The sequence below is a fragment of the Taudactylus pleione genome, unplaced genomic scaffold, assembly GCF_031769625.1.
Source record: "Taudactylus pleione unplaced genomic scaffold, aTauple2 ptg000154l, whole genome shotgun sequence".
Lineage (NCBI taxonomy): Eukaryota > Metazoa > Chordata > Amphibia > Anura > Myobatrachidae > Taudactylus > Taudactylus pleione.
Window position 1 is genome coordinate 19189565 of NW_028284556.1, and position 20401 is coordinate 19209965.

Genomic DNA, 20401 nt, shown 5'->3' on the forward strand with positions numbered 1-20401 from the left:
CTACTCAGCGGGTAATTTCAATAATCATAGCATTAGGTTTGTAGCTATTTTATTCTACCACTCACTGCTGCACTATAGTATATGGCTAGTTTGGTCCCCCACTAAATAAACTAGCCCCAGGAAACTATTAGACTATTTGTTTCCCACAATGAACTTCTACATTCTTAGAGGTACATTTATTAAAGAGCCCAGAGCAACCAATCAAATAGTACCTATTACTTATCTTTATATTCCATAAAATGATATCTGTAATCTGACTAATTGCTATGGGCAGCTCCCTACTTTTTGTTTTAAGAGATTTAATAAATCTATCCCTTAATCTCTAGGTCCCTACAGTTTCATATTTTGTCAGCTGCTTGATGTTGGTTATTGTATAAGAGAAAATATTTCAATTTAAACTGGAATAATGATAGTGAAATCCACAACTTTAATCTCCTAACAAAATCGTTTTTTTAGGATTACTTTATAAATTATACAACAAAAAATCAACTCTTCTTCAGAAGTTGTGAATGTGGCTTTTTCTTTCTTAAATAAACTCTATGGAAGCTTTTTTTGTACAACATGTTTAATTATAGATGTATAACATGTTTACTTCTGCTTATCTCAGCTGTATATACTGGTAGAGCACCTTTCTTTTGGACCAGTGATATGGCACTTTAATCATGTGGTCCACTTCTAACAGTGCTACAACTAAGCACAGTTATTACAGAGTGGACAGATATAGTACTACTCAGTCAGTCACTGTCGTAGGTTTACTAAAGCTTCTAAAAACAGATAAAAGGTGGTGTTGCCCAAATCAACCAATCAGATTATGTCTATCATTTTCTAGAATGCAAAAGACTAATGATAGCTAGGATCTGGTTGGTTGCTATGGACAACAACATCACTGGTCTGTTTTAGAAGCTTTCATAACTTTTATTTACTTTTAAGCGGTACTCGAGGGGTGTTATAGTTTTGTTTACAGATTGAATGAAGTGTCAAATTCATGTTTAATCAATAATCCTAATCTCTGAATTCTGAAGATTAATTATGGTTTACGTTTCAGAGAAAAAATGCATGTTGCAATAATCTAACCCCACATTTCATGTAACTTACCAACATCATTACTTACCATCCAATATAGTTTTACAATATATTTCCCATAGCTGTTATACAGAGGGATGTGCCCCTTCACGGCTTTACAAAGGGCATAGATGTGTTCCCATGGCTTCCATGCCAGCACTGGTGGTTCTGCCGATGTGTCTTTATTATCTGTCACATTTCCATTAAAAATTCTCCAGACAGCACTGATCTCGCTAATTATCCACCTCATAAGCTGGGAGGAAACAAATGTCAAAATTCACATTATATGAGTGTTACTCTTTCAGGTTTCATAAAGTAGTTAAAAAATGTGTCAGTTTACAAGCATTTCTTATACGATTTTACATACCTCACTACCAATTAAATGCTCATTTGCTGACAACAAATCACAGGAGGTTTCATCCTTCACAACCACAGGAGTCTAAATCAAAATGGGAAAAGTAAAATGAAATCAGATATTATGCTATGGCAGCCTAAGGTGTTTTTTTTTATATAATATAAAAGTGAAGCCTTGTGGGTAAATTGTAGAAGGTGATATATTAACATTTTAATAAATGTTACCAACACAATTATTTAACTCTCTAGTGCAAATCACACTAAAGATGAAGAGGTATATTTACTAAAGTGTAGGTTTTTATAAGTGGAGATGTTGACCATAGCAACCAGTGAGATTCTAGCTATTATCTTCTACTTGCTAGATAAATGTTAATTAGAATATGATTGGTTGCTATGGGCATCATCTCCACTTCTAAAAACCTGCACCTTAGTAAATATACCCCAAAGTACAATGTTGGTGTTGCAGCTGTTTTAATAAAGAGAAACATATTACATTTTCCCAAGTTCCCAAGTTCTATAACGATACAAGACCCACAATTATGGAGCGTACACACGGTCAGATTTGTCAGACTTGTCAGATTTGTCAGATGAACGACTGAACGATTGAACGATTTTACCAAAGTTTTGAACGATTTGAACGATTGAACGATTTTTGACTGCATTAAAATGAATGGAATCGTCCAAGTCTGACTGCAAACCCATCAGATGTCAGATATCGTTATCTGACAAACGGGAACGCGCATCGTTGATCGTCCATCGTTCAGGCATGTCAGATATGAACGCTTTTCCTTCAGATATGAACGACTGAACGATTTTTAAATAGTTATCGTTCATATCTGAAGGAAAAATCTGATCGTGTGTATGCACCATTATCTTCATATTTAGAAACTATTGTTATGACAGTCATTAAAGGATGTGTTATTTTAGTCCTAGGGTGGAGGTTTGAAAACCATCAGAAAACCCCTGAAAAAAGCATGACAGCTACTCTAGTAAATTGGTACATAAGGATGCACAAAACTCCTCTTATGAGGGCAATAATTTCATGATGTTGGCATCATTTATCAATATGTAAAGTGTAATAAAATAGTTGTGCCCATCCAGGCCCGTTACTAGGGGTGTGCGAGCATTGCCACCGCACAGGGCTCTGTGGGTGGCGCCATCACTGCCCCACTGTTCCTACATCTGGTTAGCAGGGTGTCCTGCCTCCCCTCCCCACTCACCTCAGCATGATGTTGCGACAACATGCGGCCCTGTTACGGCGCTGTTCTCATCATGAATACATTCTTATTGACACCATTAACCTTCACTTTATATTGCCACCTTAACATATTTAATAAATAATATTACTATCTTAATAAAATGATATATTAATTTAGCCTAATATATTCATAAAAGACAATTGCTGCATAAAAATATTTTTTTATGATATGCCCCTATTAACCAAATATGAATACAAATAATGTAAAATAAGGATTTCTGTTGGTTTGACCTTTAGTAAATTGTGCCGTTTTCAAATTGCAAGACAACTGTCAAAAACCGGTGGTCCAGGTTTTCAGAATATCCATACTTAAGCACAGGTGACTTAATTAGTACCACAGTCAGTTTAATTATACCATCTATGCACAAGCATGGATATCCTTAAAACCTGGACTGTTAAGCTGGGCATCCACTATACAATTTACTGTCAGATATCTGTCCAATCTGGCTGGTTGGAATGAAAACCTGGTAATGTATGGGAGCAAATGAAAGTTGATCATATGGTTTTGAACACTAAAAAAAGGACACAAACAATTGTTCAAATTGGTTAATTTTTAACCAATTTTTTAACCAATTGGTTAACTTTTAACCATAATTCTTAAGCAAATTGGTTAACTTTTAACCAATTTGTCTGAACAACCATTTTTGGCTATTTTCCAGTGTTTGTGAGCAAAAGGACGATTGTCATTTGCTCCCATACATTACCAGGTTTTCATTCCAACCAGCCAGATTGGACAGATATCTGACAGCAAATTGTATAGTGTATGCCCAGCTTTAGGGTGCCTTGAGGACCTAGTTTGGGGTGGTGATATCTATCAGCCAATCAGGTGCTGCCATTAGTTGACCAATCAGAAAGTGTAAGCAGCATTTATATACGCCATACACATTCTTTTTTACATATTGGAAGTGCCTTCTCTCCATAATTCTTAAGCAATGAAGCCTCTGACCTGCATCAGCAAAGTAGAGGGGTATACTGGAAGACAGATTGCCGAACGTCTACTGTTTAAAAACACAAAAGGGAGAGATTCCGCACAGGACTTTTGTAAAAGTCTCTAAATAATTAGTTTTTTTTATATATCAATATTCACTTTGAAAGTCTACTGTTGTCAGGATGTTTGCCAAATCTAAGAAGACCAGATCTACCAATGTAACAGATAAGTTTTCTGCCACAACCTGGGCTGTATACACTATGGGCCTGATTCAGAGTTGGGAATAGAGAGAGAGATAGTACTTAACTGTGTACCTGGACAACCCATGTTGCAATGCAAGGCGTGTAAATACATATATTTTCTTTTGCATGTAGGGTAAATGCTGGCTACTTTTGCATGTAGCCCACAAATAATGCACAGCTTTATTATTATTCTACAATTTAGATGTCAATTTGGACACCTCCCTCCCAAATCTAAATCTCTCTGCACATTTTAAATCTGTCCCACCTGCAGTGCAGCATGGTTTCACCAAGATGATCAGTTGAGAGAGAGATCTCTCTCTATTCCCAACTCTGAATCAGGCCCTATAACAGCTGCAACTGGGTTTTCTATTGTGTCACCCTGAAACACCCGTGTGAAAATATGAGATATGGTAAGAACTTACCCTTGTTATCTCTATTTCTACGAAGTCCATAGGGTTCCACAGGATACCTTGGGGTATAGGTGTGACGTCAGTCGCAGGGCACCAAAGAGTTAAGCTTTCAGCCTCCCAGGATGCACTAGGTCCCCCTCCTATACCCCGCCCCCGGGCCAAGGCACCTCAGTTAGTTACCAAGCCATAGGCCGGAGGAGGAGAAGGAAGAGAGAGAACAAAGATCTGGACACATACAAGAATCACATTCTCACCAGAGGGAGACGGAAAACCGGTGACCAGAGCAAAGCCCATCTGCAGCACAGGTGCGACAGGGCGGGAGTCCTGTGGAACCCTATGGACTTCGTAGAAATAGAGATAACAAGGGTAAGTTCTTACCATATCTCATATTTTCTACTTCAGGGTCCATAGGGTATCCACAGGATACCTTGGGGATGTCCCAAAGCAGTATCCTTTAAGGGTGGGGACGCTCCTGTGCAGAAAGGAGAATCCGCCGCCCGAAGGAAGCATCCTGAGAGGCGAAGGTGTCAAACCTGTAATACCTCACGAAGGTATGGACAGAAGACCACGTAGCAGCCTTGCAGATCTGAACTGCCGAGGCACCACGTCGAGCTGCCCACGAAGGACCCACAGACCTAGTGGAATGAGCCTTCAGAGAAGGAGGGACCGGTAGGCCTTCATGAAGATAAGCTTCAGAAATAGCCATACGGATCCAGGCTGCCAAAGTTTGCTTTGAAGCAGGCCAACCCTTTTTACAGAAGCCCTAGAGGACAACAAAGCGTCCGACTTCCTAAACAAAGAAGTGCAGTCAACATAAGTCCTTAAGGCCCGCACAACATCCAAAGAGGCCTCACCCACGGAAAGACCCGGTGAGTTAAAGGCCGGAACAACTATTTCCTCGTTAACATGAAACTGGGAAACAACTTTGGGAAGAAACTCGGGCCGAGTGCGGAGCACTGCCCTGTTCCCATGAAAAACCAAGAAAGGGGGTCTACAAGAAAGAGCCCCTAACTCAGAAACACGTCTGGCTGAAGCAACGGCCAGAAGGAAAACAGTCTTAGCTGTTAGCCATTTAATATCCACTGAGCCCAGTGGTTCAAACGGCGGTCCTTGGAGAGCCCTCAGGACCACAGCCAAATCCCAAGGCGCCACAGGTGGAACAAAGGGCGGCTGAATACGGAGAACACCTTGCATAAAGGTGCGCACATCCGGGATTGTAGCAATCCTACGGTGAAACCAGACAGATAGGGCCGAAACCTGTACCTTCAAAGAAGCAAGGCGAAGCCCATGATCTAGTCCCGCTTGCAGGAAGGCGAGAATCCGAGACAGACGAAACTCCCGCGGTGCATAACCTCTCGGTCGACACCACTGGAAGAACGTATGCCACACGCGATGGTATAGCCTCGCGGAAGACGGTTTCCGAGCTCGTAACATGGTACGCACCACAGAGCTGGAAAACCCCCAGGACCTCAGCATGGCCGTCTCAACAGCCACGCCGCCAAAGACAGCCGAGTCAGGTCCGGGTGAAGACAAGGACCCTGAGACAGAAGGTCCGGTCGTAGCGGCAACCGCAGAGGACTGTCCACGGACAGACCCTGAAGGTCTGAGAACCAGTGCCGTCTGGGCCACGCGGGAGCTATCAACAGGAGCGTCCCTCCTTCCTGTTTGAATTTCCGGATTACCCGTGGAAGAAGGGAGACCGGAGGGAACAGGTATGCGAACCTGAACGTCCACCGGACGGACAGAGCATCCACCAGAGACGCCCCTTCGTCTCTTGTGCGAGACCCGTACACCGGCAACTTGTTGTTGTGCCGGGACGCCATGAGGTCGATTTCTGGAAGACCCCACCTGTCCACCAGTAGTTGAAAAACGTCCGGGTGCAGGGACCATTCCCCTGGATGAACGTCCTGGCGACTTAGAAAGTCCGCCTCCCAATTTAGCACTCCCGGGATGAAGACCGCTGATATGGCCGGAAGATTGCGCTCCGCCCAAACCAGGATCCGAGAGACCTCTACGAGAGCCGCCCGACTGCGAGTTCCTCCTTGCCTGTTTATGTAGGCCACGGTGGTAGCATTGTCCGACTGGACCTGCACCGGGTGACCCTGGAGAAACCGCTGTGCCTGCAGGAGAGCATTGAAGACCGCACGGAGTTCCAAGATATTTATTGGAAGCTCCGCTTCTGTCGGCGTCCACCTGCCCTGGAACAAGTGTGGACCCGAAACTGCTCCCCAGCCCCGAAGACTGGCGTCCGTTGTCAACAGGACCCAATTTGGAACCCAGAACGGACGTCCCTTGTTGAGGTGGGTCGTCTTTAACCACCACGCAAGGGACAGGCGAACCTCCGGGGTGAGCACAATCGTCTGGAACTTCAGAGACTGAGGCAGCCCGTTCCACTTGGACAGGATCAGGTGCTGCAGAGGTCTGGAGTGAAACTGGGCGTATTCCACCATGTCGAACACCGACACCATGGAGCCCAGTAACCTCATCGCCGAGTGTAAGGACACCCGGCGGCTGTGCAGACAACTGCGCACCCTTGACTGTAAAGCAGAGATCTTGTCCTCCGTCACGAAGATCCTTTGCTGTCCCGAGTCCAATAAGGCTCCAAGATGCAGAATCCTCCGAGACGGGATTAGAGTGGACTTCTGCCAGTTGATTAGCCAGCCGTGCCGTTGCAGCAGTGCAATGGTCAGGTCCAAGTGGTGTAACAGGAGCTCTGGAGATCCTGCCACCAATAACAGGTCGTCCAAGTACGGCAACATGCGGACTCCTTGCAGCCGCAGAGAAGCCGCCATGACCGCCATAGCGTCCTGTATGTCCAATGACACCATGTAGTCCCCAGGTTCCAGCGCCAGAATGATGGACCGTAGGGTCTCCATCCGAAACTTCGGGACCCGCAAAGACTTGTTGAGTGCTTTGAGGTTGAGAATCGGACGATATGACCCATTGGGTTTCTGTACCAAAAATAGATTTGAATAGAAACCCTGGCCCCTCTGGGAGAATGGAACAGGCACTATAACTCCAGCCTGGAGCATAGTGTGCAATACCTTCCGTAGCCTTGTTCCGGTCTGATGGTAGACCCGTGGTGAAGAATCGAGCCGGGGGTCTGTGCCGGAAGGAGAGGGCGTACCCGTGAGAGACCACCTCCAGAACCCAAGTGTCTGTCGTAGTGAACGACCAACACCGGGAGAACTGCAGCAGGCGGCCTACCACCCTGGGATCCCCCAAGGGGAGACCCGGACCGTCAGGCCGCAGGCTTGTCATCTGGCTTGGGGGCCGGACGTCTGGTACTCCATGCCTGTTTCCGGGGCTTGACCGATTTCTTAGGGCCAGCCTGTCGAGGAAACGACTGTGGTTTGGGCCTGCCCTGGGCCCTAGATGACCGAAAGGACGATGGTCCAGAACCAGAAGGAGCAGCGGCCGACGGGAGACAAGCAGATTTGGCTGCCGCCAGCGTGGCCACAATCTTATCCAGATCCGGACCGAAGAGAACTTCTCCGGTAAACGGCAACGCTTCCAGACCTTTCTTGGATCTGCGTCCGCCTTCCAGGATCGCAGCCACAAGGTGCGACGAGCAGCTACCGCTGCTGAAGAAATTCTAGACACCAGAGTACTAATGTCTAGAGCCGCCTCGTTGATGTAGGTGGCCGAATCACGGAGATTGCCAATCAACTCCGCCTGTTCGGCCGGACAGTCGGATTCAAAAGAAGCCTCTAATGAATCCGCCCAGCGCTCCATCGCTCTGGCAACCCAGCAAATGGCCATAGCCGGCCGTGCTGCCCCCCCTGCAAGGGAATAAGCGGACTTCAGGCAGATTTCTACCTTGCGGTCCGTAGCATCCTTAAGGGAGGACATGGATGGCATCGGCAATGTGGCACTACGGACAAGACGGGTCACGTGAGAATCCACCTGTGGAGGGGATTCACACTTAGCAAAATAATTATCCGCGAACGGATAAGCCACCGCCAGGCGTCTCTGCGGCTGGTATCTTTTGCCAGGTTGTTTCCACGCCTCCTCTAAATGGTCCACCAACTGACCCGAAAGAGGAAAGACTGTGGCATCGCCCTTCACATCTTTGAAAAAGGCATACTTAGATTTAGCCGCTGGGGGAACTTCGTCCTCAATCACCAAGGCTGTGCGGACCGCCCGAATAAGTCCAGGAATATATACTTTGGACTTAGCATCAGCGTCCTTAGTATGGAGAGGTTCCTGATCGTAAGGATCCAGAATCTCCCCATCATCAGACGTCCCTTCGTCATCCTCATAAGGAGCGGACAGAGACGCCACCGGCCTTTTATGAGGCCGCATCACAGACTCCCCTTGCAACACATCCGACAAGTGCTGTACAGAACTCGTCAGGGAGTTAACCCACGCTGGCTCCTGAGAACCCGGGAGCGGGGAAATAGGGAGACTGTGGGGTACCACCAATTGTCGTGGGAACCCCTGCATGGGTGACGACACCACAGACTGCTGGGACAAACCCATCGGAGTAAACGCGGGCTGCGGAGCTAACTGGCCCACTAAAGCTGTTAACGCCTGAGCGAAACAAGCCCAGGGCGGCTCCTGTACCGGTGCTGTAACCGTAATAGGCCGCGCCATGGACAAACACTGCCGGCAAAGGCCCTCCGCGCTACCCTCCCCCTCCGCTAACGGTACTTTGCACGTGGTACACTGTAGCCGGAGGGGAAAATCACTTTCAGACATGATGGCACCACGTATGTGACCTCTCTCACCAATTAAGTATTAAATAGGCGAGAGACCACCCTGCAGCACCGCACCGCAAGGGCTTTAGCAGAAAGAACAGGGACAGTAATAAAGCTGACAGTTTAGAGAAGAAAAGTTACAGGCAGCGCTAGCACAGTTACATACAATGCAGAGAAATAACAATTCCTGCACTAACAGCGCTGATCACTCAACTACACAGACACAGGGCCTGGTAGGACACAGCGCTGCATACACAGACCTGAGCCACAGCGGAGGAGAGGTATGCGGGGGGACCCAGACCACGATGCTTCCTTCCAGACTTCCAGCAGCGTTCACCATGCGTTGCAGAGAAGATGGCCGCCGAGGAGCAGAGAGAAGCTGGCCTGGGGGAGGAGCGCTGACACAGGACCAGTCAGCACACTGCAGAGAGGGCTGTGTGCAGCGGGGGAGGCGCCGGCTGTGAGACAGGGAAGGCGCGCTCCCCTGGCATGCATTTAACCCCTGGGACGCCGCAGCGCTACCGCTCTGCTGCGGTCCGCTGTCCCAGGGGGTAGTGGAAGCGCAGGTTGGTCGCCTGGCTCCACGCTGCAGCCAGTCCCCAGGGAGCCCCCTGCCTGGGGACTTAGGACCATGTGATCAGCGGGGACCCACCGCGGGACCCCGCTGCTTACCTCTGTCCCCCTTGAATCCGGCCATGGTCCGGAGCATCTGGGGTCACCGCTAGCTGTGACCCCAGACGCCCACCAGCATCCCCGGATCAGTACCGGCGTTCTGGTACCGGCGGGGTGTAGGGAAGACAGCATGGACGTCAGGACTGACTGTCCATGCTGTTCATCCAGATGTGCAGCCACAGCTGCATGAAGAAAAAGCTTCAGGGGCTCTTCTAGCCCCCACTCCAACAGGTGCACCCGACTCCGGCCGGGCACCAAACTAAACTGAGGTGCCTTGGCCCGGGGGCGGGGTATAGGAGGGGGACCTAGTGCATCCTGGGAGGCTGAAAGCTTAACTCTTTGGTGCCCTGCGACTGACGTCACACCTATACCCCAAGGTATCCTGTGGATACCCTATGGACCCTGAAGTAGAAATATCAATAATAAAATGGTGAAAACCCAATAGCGCTAGTGAAAAAAGAGTTATGGAAACAGAAGTGAACAAAGGAAGAAAGAATGTAAGATACTTCACTTCCCCTCAGTAGTAGCAAGACTGGTTGGTGGATCTGATACTCTTTTCTTTGTAGAGCGTCATTCATACCATGTAAAATATAAAGTATGTACAGACCATAGTGTAACAAATCAACACTGAATTTCTTCTTTTAAAAACAACACTTCTAAAATGGTGCAGTGAGAAAGTAGGTACTTAATGTACAACAAATTAAATGAGAGAATTACCAGATGTCCCTAGTATTAGGGCCCATAGACAAATATTAGGTGGAGGTCTCTGGAACCCTCTTGGAGGCACCTTAAACGGGGGACCAAGTGCTGGCTAATTACTCCATTAAGTTCCCAAAAGTCACAAAAACACCTACATGTCTCCGTGGTTAGCAGGTACCCTACATTTCAGTCTATTGGCAAATGTCATTCATACTCTGCTTTCCTCTCAATATGAAAGGACACAAAGGGAAAAAGAAGTAGTAATATGATCAGTGAAAGAGACTGCTATTGGTTCAGTGCCGGGCTATAAACTAGCTTTATATGAGTTTTTTTCTCTTTCCTATATGGATTGCCATCTTCCCACTGGACTGCAGCAGACCAGGAAATAATTATGTATTTATTATTTTTAATTATTTACTAATTTTAAAGGGTGAAACATATAATCATTTAGTATGGTAGCACTATTTATTTATGATGGAGAGGCATTATTACTAATTTGTGGTTAAAGTTGCAGCCCTGTGTCTGCGATGCAAATTAGACACAAAATGTAATTTAAAAGATGGTACACTACACCTCTTGGAGCGGCTTAGTTGCACTAGGCGTCTCACGCCATATGGCATATACAGTAGATGCTAGGTGTATGAGCACACATCTGTTTTTAGGGGGTACTGCAGACTCCCATCTTTCCAATCCCAATAGCTGACCATAGGTTTCTATGGGAGCTGCTATATTGTGAAATCTACCAAGCTTGGCCCTGGTAGCTAACATCAGCTTTAGATGACATTAACCATTGTAGTCTATTGGATACATATGACAGAATTTGCAGAGAAGAGGGATCCTCCAGAAGACGTGTATGCGCAGTAGGATGCTGGGGGTCCTGCAGCACAAAGTAAAGCGATGGAATTAGCGATCACTTTAAACATTACAGTGATGGGCTCCTACCGAAGCCCCTGTCACTGGATGTGATCTTTAATACATTCAGCCAATACAAAATGTAATATTGGCGCAAATTGCGGCGATAATAAATTCTAATTATCGGATATAAAACCTGACAAATGGGTCCTTTTCTCTTTAGAATGATGGCTTCCCAAATGTGTGAGCAAGCTTAACATTCTATTCATGTATTAAAAAAAAACATAAATGTCATGTATCAAATGATATTTATGTAGTATTTAAAAATTATTAAAGAATTTTACGGGTATAAAATAAGCTTACCTTAGGCAATGCAAATCTAGCAGACATAGTCAGTGAAAGCATACTGTACACATTTGGAGGCCTATTTAGCATTCAATATTTGTGGCATATCACCTGAAAACACCTCTTTTGGGGGGATACACACAAATATTAAGTCTCACCCCAATGTATGAAGGAGAGACAGCAGCAGCTATCTCCATATCTGCAGCAGTCCCTCCATTTCCAAACAGCAGCCGCAGCTTCCATCCTGTAGAGACTGTGAAGCTGTCAGATTTATCCAGCTGAAGATGGCATTAGCCGTTGTAGCCTATGGGCAACAGACCGCACTTGAGCTGTAGCACTGCAGGGTCCCGATACACAAGTGAAGTAACTATTAATGCGGAGCCACTATCTTGGAGTGCGATCTTTGATACATTCAGGCGGTATATCATTTCTTATTGCCATAAATAGCGGTGAAAAGAAATTATAATTATCGTGTCTAAAACCTGATAATTGATAACTATGCCCCTTGCTCACTGTAAGCATATAGCGGATTGTCCTGTGACGAGCACTGACCTTTGTGCTCAAGGTGACTGGCATCATAAAAGCTTTTTATGATGCCAGTCAAAACAATATATTTTCTATGTCAACCTGCCTGGATTTTATGAATTCTAAACGTATTTATGGAAATTACATGTCAGTTTAAATTTCTCTATTTAAGGATAACCTTTGTGTACCCATCCACCGCTGTTAAACCAGATGTGTTACAGGAATTTTGTAATAGTAAGTAGATAAATGTATCAAGCAGAACATACATTATGACAATACAAAATGAGCAAACTTCTAAAAGTTTAAACATTATATCTTTTGAAAACGCACTTAAGCTTAAGAGCTGAAATTACAAAAGTTTTAACTTAAAATGTAATGTTCTAACCATAAACTTAGTTTAAGCTCTACAACTATCTGAGGGCCTGATTCATTAGTAATTGCAACAGCGATTACGCACGCAATCGGCCGATTGTTGTGTTCTGCGCATACGTATGCATCGCATTGGGTGTGAGAACCGGCAACTGCGATTGGGACTGCGATCACAGTAACTACGCAGACCCATCACAGAGTGATTGACAGGAAGTGCCGTTTGTGGGAGGTGACTGGGGGCTGGTCAGGGAAATGCAGGTGTGCCAGTGCGTCTGAACCCCGTTGCAGGGGCGTGCATAAATTATCCACTGCGATGCCATAAGCAGCTTGAGTACTCATAGCATGCGATGAAGTTAGCAATTCCTGAGTAAGGTCACAGCTTCTGCAAGTGTGCATAAGGCTGCGAATGTACTGGTTTCGCAGTCCTGCTTAACATTACGGCTGTGTGTAAGGTAAAGTGGTGGTGCGAACGCAGGCGTGCCTGAGCGTCTTAACGCCGTTTCAGAGGCGTGCATAATTAAGACGCAGCATCATAGTACACGTCACGTGGTTGAATTACACGCTGAAGCGCTCGCAGTGCTTGCGCTAGGGTATGGTCAGCTACAAGTGCTGCGTTCGCTTCCGATGGTACTTGATGTTACGATGGTTGCATACACATCCTGGAGATGACGTGCATAAGTGGGCGTCTTAAGACAGGCTGCTGGGCGTCTACATACACACAGCGATTGCACGCCAAGACATAGTGGGCGTGCTAAATGCCTTGCCGCACGATCGCGGATTTGCATACTTTCGCTGCGTGCGAACCCATCTAGCGAGCAGGTCTGAATCGAGCCACAGTTCCTTCCATATGGGCAGAATAAAAACAATATACTTTAGTACCATTTCGGGTTGAATCCAATGCAATCTAAATTCAGATTCAGATCCCTGCTCCTATCCTTCCTACATGCAGGCTCTTTACAGCGACTTGTCTGTGTACCAGTATGCAACTTCCTAGGCCAACCATCATAAAATGAATGACCTTTGGTCTGTTAAGGTCATTATATCTATTCAATACGCCTCGTGTAAAACAAAATAAATTCCTCAAGGAGAAATGTTTTCAGTAGTTCAGTTTCTTCACTGTTCTGCTAATAAATAGGTCCCTAATTACCCTGAAACTACCTGATGAGGTAAATTATTTCTCTTCTCTACTCCTCGAGAGCAGCCCGTTCAATATATGTTTTTTTTTCTCTTTCCCAAATGGATTACCACTTTCCCTTTAGCTTGCGGAGGACCAAGAATAGTGATCATTAAAAGAGGTATTTTTTATGGGGGCAACATTTAATAATTTATTTACGCAGTCAAAAAATAATAATTACGGTGGCATTATTTATTCATAAGAAACAACAATCCCGGCGCTCACTTGTGCTAATAGGGGGATATGGGAGGAAGTGCTGCAGGTCCAAAAAATTACACTCCCCTGGATCTAACCAAACTGTACTTTGATCAAGGATTGCATATGAGTGTGATTACACAAATATGCCAAAGGGACTGCGCTCTGTTAATGGTGAAAAAATATTAATTTGTATACTATAAATGAGAGGCGATCAATATATTGAACAGGAGAAAGAAGTAGAAAATAAAGTTAGAAATAACAATCTGAATCTATTTATCTGTTTTTATATTATATCTTGGATTTTATTATAAAAATGGGTATTTGTAAGAAACAAAAAAGTTTGCACTTTAATCACCACTCTCAACGAACGTCCCTCTGCAGGGCCAGATTAGCAATGGGGCGGATGGAGCTGCAGCTCCAGGCCTCTACATAAAAATAGGCCCATCTCCATGACAGTATGATGATGACCAGCTGCCTAGCTGGCACATAGTCAGTCATAAATCATAAGTAATAATATTGTATTTAGTTTTCTTTCAAACTATGCAATTTTTGAAATATTTATGTACTGTATATAAGGAGACACTGGCGCTGATAGTGTCTTTGGCCACATTCACACAGCACTCGTCACAGCTCCTCCCTTTCTCAGTATAGACCTTTGAACATTTTCAGCTCCAGGCCCATGTGGCCCTTAATCCAGCCCTGTCCCTCTGCCTGCCCCAGTCTCCCCAAGTTAGGTCAGTTGAGGGCTCAGCTGTCTGGAGCCATCAGATCTCCTCCAGCCTTTTGAGATCTCACGACTGGACGGGAAGTGCCCACAGATGCTGCGGGGACCAAGCCAGCGGCTGCACTAGCAGCGACCACTGGAATACAGCCCACATCATTGGCAGAAGCAGGAGTGGATGAAGACCGGAAGAAGACAGGAACGGGACCAGGACCGGGACTGAGGACAAGATCTAGGTGAGGCCTCACCAGAATTTTTTCATGACAGATGTCATCAGACTGCTCAGCAACACTGGGTACCACACACCAGTACTTACTGGCCACCAGGTGCTGAACTGATTTATCCCACTCATCATACACTCTTAAGTTGGATTCATCCAAATTCAATTTATATTTAATTTTATTTTTATTACAGTATTTATTTTTCTTTTCTGCCCTCCCCTCCTTCCCCCTCCAGTTACTGCAGCTTTTCCTTAAAGTGCAAACTGACTATTTATGACTGAGACATAATTTACCATTATTACTATATGTATTACAAAGACCATTATTATCTTTATGCTAACCATGCACCATGCATGCACTACTGGTGAGTGCCTCTCCAGTAGTTTTTGTGAAAAGTAGTCCATAGGTTGCAATGGCTAACGTTATATGGAGATGGTGTTAGCTAATAAATTTGGCAAAAAAGCTTCCCACAGACACCTATGGGGGCTACTTTTGCAAGCGAAAACTGGGGATGGCAGCAAATATCTCATATATCTGCTGTGGTCCCCAGTACATACATGCCAGAGATTGGTAATATGTGCAGGTACACCCCACTCCTCTCCGAAAATGGTTGCTTATTCGGGGAATATCCCACAAATATTAATTAACAAATAGGCCCCATAGAGATAACCTATATTAAATCACTCTAAACTATAGCGTAGGATTATAGTAACTAAGAAAACACTCTTAATTTAACAAAAAGTTTCTTTATTTATTTTTATTTTCTATATCTAATCATAGTGACATAGGGGTTGATTGTGAGTCGGACGCAGATGCGTCTTTCGTTGTAACTGGGTCTGTGTCTTTATGTTAATGATGCAGCTCTTTTTGATCATATTGATTTTAATCATACTGAGACGCCTACTTGCAACGGTGCAAATCCATCTCGGGGCGTCTTTAGATGCACCATCTAAACGTGCACAAGCCCCATAGTAGGTGCAGTTTCTCCATCTGAACATGGCGTCCGGTGTGAGCGGTTCTGTGTCTTTAGCTGCAGCCACTGTCAGCGACATGTACAAGTCTGCATAACTACCCACCCCATGTAACACCCAGGAACACCACTAAAATTCATGCTCACTGCATCCAAATTCGTTCTGTGTCGCCATGCGGTAACCAATGGTGCGCATGCGCAGTGTGTCTCGGACGCATGCAAAAACTGAAAACATTGGCCATTTGCGTGCGACACCGCCACTGTGCCACCTCTGAATGAGGCCTGTAGTGTTCTTTAATAATTTTCCTTACTAAAGTTATAGGATTAATTTTCCACCAGGGTGCAGTTGAGTCAGACCCCAAAGGTGGGCTCCCTAAGCCTCTGTGCTCTATAGCAATGGCTTGCACAGGTTTACTCTGCTATTCAATGACAATGAGTAACAGGAAGGGCCCAGAGCTAGTCACCGTTGGGCCAGTACTCTCTGATGTGTGGCTTTTCTTTAGTAAATCTTGCAGTTTATAAATCTGACATGAAATTGCAACAAGACATGTGCTTTACTGAAATCATACTTTATTACATCTTGGCAGGGATCTCCATTGGGAGATAGGCTAGCCTTACAGCTATGCCATTAAAGTAAACGTTTCATCTAAATGATATCTAAACTGCATATACCTACAAACACCTTAACATCACCTTCCCTATAATACATACAGATGTGTCCACATACATCTATCCTCCAAGCGCTACAAGTCGCACCACACATAACGCGGGAGCTCCGTGTGCCTCGACAGCGCAGAGCATCTTCCGTGCAACTTTTTTTACCTTCAAACACAGTGGTGTGAATAGGATGCACAAGCAGCTTCTGCTGATTAAAATGATATGAAGCATGCCTATGTTCCCTGTGCATCGGCGGGTGTATCTGCATGTGAAATGCTACGTTACAGTGTCAGCGGCTGTTACAGCGTTTTGCATGCCGATACACCTGCAGATGCACAGGGAATATAGGCATGCTGCATATCATATTAATGGCAGAAGCTGCTTGTGCATCCTATTCACTTAACTGTGTGAATAAGAAGCATCTGAAGGTAAAAATTCACATGGGAGACGCTCAGCACTACCGAGTCACCCCACGGCATGGCACGATTAGACGGGCTGTTTAACGCACAAGGAGGCTAGATGTATGAGCACATATCTGTAATAGCACTCTTTCTACTATAATACGCTGTAGCCAAGATGAATGTTAATTAGCTGGGTGGCTAATGAGCTCTGTAAGTGTTGCCTCCTCTTAATTTCCTTTTTACCAACTCAAAGCAGCTCCTGATAAAATCTATAAATCTCCTGTTCAAAGAGACGACACAACGCTTAAATGTCTCCTGTTCCAGCACTGAGTGATGGAGATTAATGCACCTGATAAAGACCTGTCTGTCTGTAAGGGGAAAAGCTTCATGTACTTCATTAATAGCCATGTGTCTCTTTTTGATGCTACTCAGCTTGGTTGGTGAAAGGACAGTCAGTTCTCAGCTGCCTAAGAATAATTGGGTACTAGAGTTCGCATCAGTGCATTACACCAATGCAGGTGACCAACTACACTCTTATTTTGTATAAAATCACAATACATGACATTGGTGTAGGATATTGAGGAAAGAAGAAAAGGAGATGTTAATATTCTGTAACGTTGAATTTTAGTTATTAAAAATATCAAAAGCCTTAAGGAACAATGGGCCTGATTCAGAGGTGCTCGCTATTTGCAAAAAAATCCACCTCCAGGCCGCACAGGTAGCTGTGGGTGACCACCCACAGCGTGTGCGTGCGGCCTGGCGATGGTCAGGATTATCGCGACCATCGGGCTTGCGAGGAGACCCTGTGGTAGGGTCTCAGGTCTCGCAAGCCCAAGTGGACTTCCTACTCTAATAGAGCAGGAAGTCCACTACTGACATCACTAGTGATGTCAGTAGGGCCGCCCACAAATGGCAGGTGTTCCTTCAATCAACATCGACAGCCGCCCCGTCTTGTAGTGAGCCCAGGAGCAAGTGATGTCTCACTCGCTCCGGGGCTCGCCCATGCCTTGCTTGCGCAATAGCCCACCATCGACTCGCTTGCGAACGCTATGAGCTCGCGAGCAGGTCTGAATCAGGCCCAATATCCAGTACACTGGGACGGCAATGTTTCCACACCAGAGGTACTTATTTTGCAAAAGACCTCTGCTCCAACAACCCAGGGAGGTGCGCCAAGACATTTTAGCGTGGCTTGTCTGTGGGTGGAGAGAACAGTTTTGTTGGACTCTACCATAGAGGCACCAGCCCTGTGCTGATCAGCAGGGGACTGGTTCTCACTACAGCAGATGCAAAACCAGGGCTCCCAGCCCATTACCAACATGGAGGAGCAACAATTGGCAGCTACTCTTCCATGTCAGTGGTCGGTTGATAAAGTGGGAATTTCATAGTGTAAATAAAGACATTGGGCCTGATTCAGAGATTAACACAGACGTGGTCGCAGCTTTTACCACATTCAAATCTGTGTCTTTTTGCTAATGCCGTGTTCGATTTTTAAACAACTGAGACGCCACCTGCAGCGTGTTTAGATGCAGCATAAGCACACCATCAGTCGCACCTTTAAAACGCTCCAGCTCTATGGCAGGTGCAGCTTCTCCGTCCTATGTGAGTGGCTGTGTGTCTTTAAATGCAACCGCTTTCAGCGACGCGCCTGCTTCGTCATCCCGTTACCTCCCAAGAAAGTCTACTATAATTCTCAGACTCTGCATCTGATTGTGTACAAAGCCTCTGTGCGCAAACAATCGAGGGGGATCGGTATGAAAGACCGCCAGACCTATGTCCGGCAGTTCAAATCCCGACGCCAGAAGACTGGTAGCAGTGAAAATCCAGACAGGTAAATAAATACACTATCGCTAACCCTCCCCCCCCAACCCTAACTCTCCCTTAGGGGTGCCTAACCCTAACCTCCCCCTCTAGTGCCTAACCCTAACCCCTCCTTCCCCTAGTCTAACCCTAACCCTCCTGGGGGGGGTACCTAAACCTAAGTCCCCCCAGGAGCCCCTAACCATCCCCCCCCCCTCTGCTGTCCGCGCCCGTTGTCCGGTTTACCTTCGTTCGTGATGCCAGGGCGTCGGGCTCCCGGCGTAGGGATAATGATAGGCGTTGGGATTTCGACGCCTATCATTAGTCCCCTGTCGGGATTGCACAGCCGGGAAGCCGGTGGTCGGCATTTTGACCGTCGGCTTCTTGACTGCTTAACAATCGAGGCACATGTGTGGTATGACTCAGACGGATGTGCAGTGCAAAAAACATCATGTCACTGTTTTAAGCATGCCCTAAATCCTGCTGCTGGTTCTAGTCCGGCTTGCAGAAAAGACAACAGCAACAAATCTCCTGCATCTACACAGAAGAAATGTCACGATTCTGACTAATTTTTCACATATTCTATAATATTTCTTCTATGTTTTACCTCTGCAGTGTTTGTTCCAGCTAGCGCTGAGGTCCGCTCGTGCTGTGACCACACATCACTCCTGGATGACACAGAGGTCTGCCTGCACTGCTCATCACATCCAGCTGGCTATGAGGTTTGTCCACACTGTTCCTGCTCTGTGCACAGTGGGCCTGATTCAGAGCCGGTCGCTCTGACAGAGCGCTCGTTCTGAATCACGGCCGGGCTATTTTTTTTTTAGAACGGCCTCCTGGCCGCTCGCATAGCTCTGTTGACCATCCACAGCTATAGCGAGCGGCCAGGAAGATGGTCGCGATGGTCAAGACCATCGCGACCATCGAGCTTGCGACGAGACCCTTGTGGTAGCGTCTCGTTAACGCAAGCCCCAGAGAGATTTCGTCTCTAACAGAGCCGAAATCTCTCCCACTGACATCACGAGAACGCCTCCGTTTGGGCAGCCACTTCCCCGGCCCGCCCACCAAAGGTGGAGTTCTGTCACTCAACACCGACAGCACGCCCCTTTGTTGCGAGACCCGGAGCGACGTAGTGCCCGTCGCTATCCGGGTCTCGCGCATGCGCACGACGGAGCCGGCTTGCAATGGTTTGCATCTTGTGGTGAACCCTCTATATTCACTCTTGTGAAGTTTTCTCTTGATTGTTGACTTTGACACATATACATCTACCTCCTAGAGAGTGTTCTTGATTTGGCCAACTGTTGTGAAGGGGTTTTTCCTCACCAGGGAAATAATTCTTCTGTCCTCCACCACAGTTGTTTTCCGTGGTCTTCCGGTTCTTTTGGTGTTGCTGAGCTCTCCGGTGCGTTCTTTCTTTTTAAGAATGTTCCAAACAGTTGATTTGGCCACACCTAATGTTTTTGCTATCTCTCTGATGGGTTTGTTTTGATTTTTCAGCCTAATGCTGGCTTGCTTCACTGATAGTGACAGCTCTTTGGATCTCATATTGAGAGTTGACAGCAACTGATTCCAAATGCCCTTTTACCTGCTCAATTGATAATGAAATAACGAGGGAATAGCCCACACCTGTCCATGAAATAGCTTTTGAGTTGATAGTCCCATTACTTTTGGCCCCTTAAAAAGTGGGAGGCACATATTGAAACTGTTGTAATTCCTACACCGTTCACCCGATTTGGATGTAATTACCCCCAAATTAAATCTGAAAGTCTGCAGTTACAGCACATCTTGTTTGTTTCATTTCAAAACCATTGTGGTGGTGAATAGAGGCCAAAATCTGAAAATTCTG

The 20401-nt window shown here is 46.0% G+C and overlaps 1 protein-coding gene across 1 annotated transcript in view; it reads right to left on the bottom strand.

Annotated features, from left to right (window-relative positions):
- ADGB (androglobin) overlaps positions 1–20401 on the bottom strand; it is a 435925-nt gene that overhangs the window by 322042 nt on the left and 93482 nt on the right. Inside the window, exons 4-5 of the mRNA XM_088474497.1 lie at positions 1430–1501; positions 1112–1315 (exon numbers count right to left, since the gene is read on the bottom strand). Of these exons, the coding sequence (XP_088330623.1) occupies positions 1112–1315; positions 1430–1501 (276 nt within the window). The remainder of the gene's footprint in view (positions 1–1111; positions 1316–1429; positions 1502–20401) is intronic.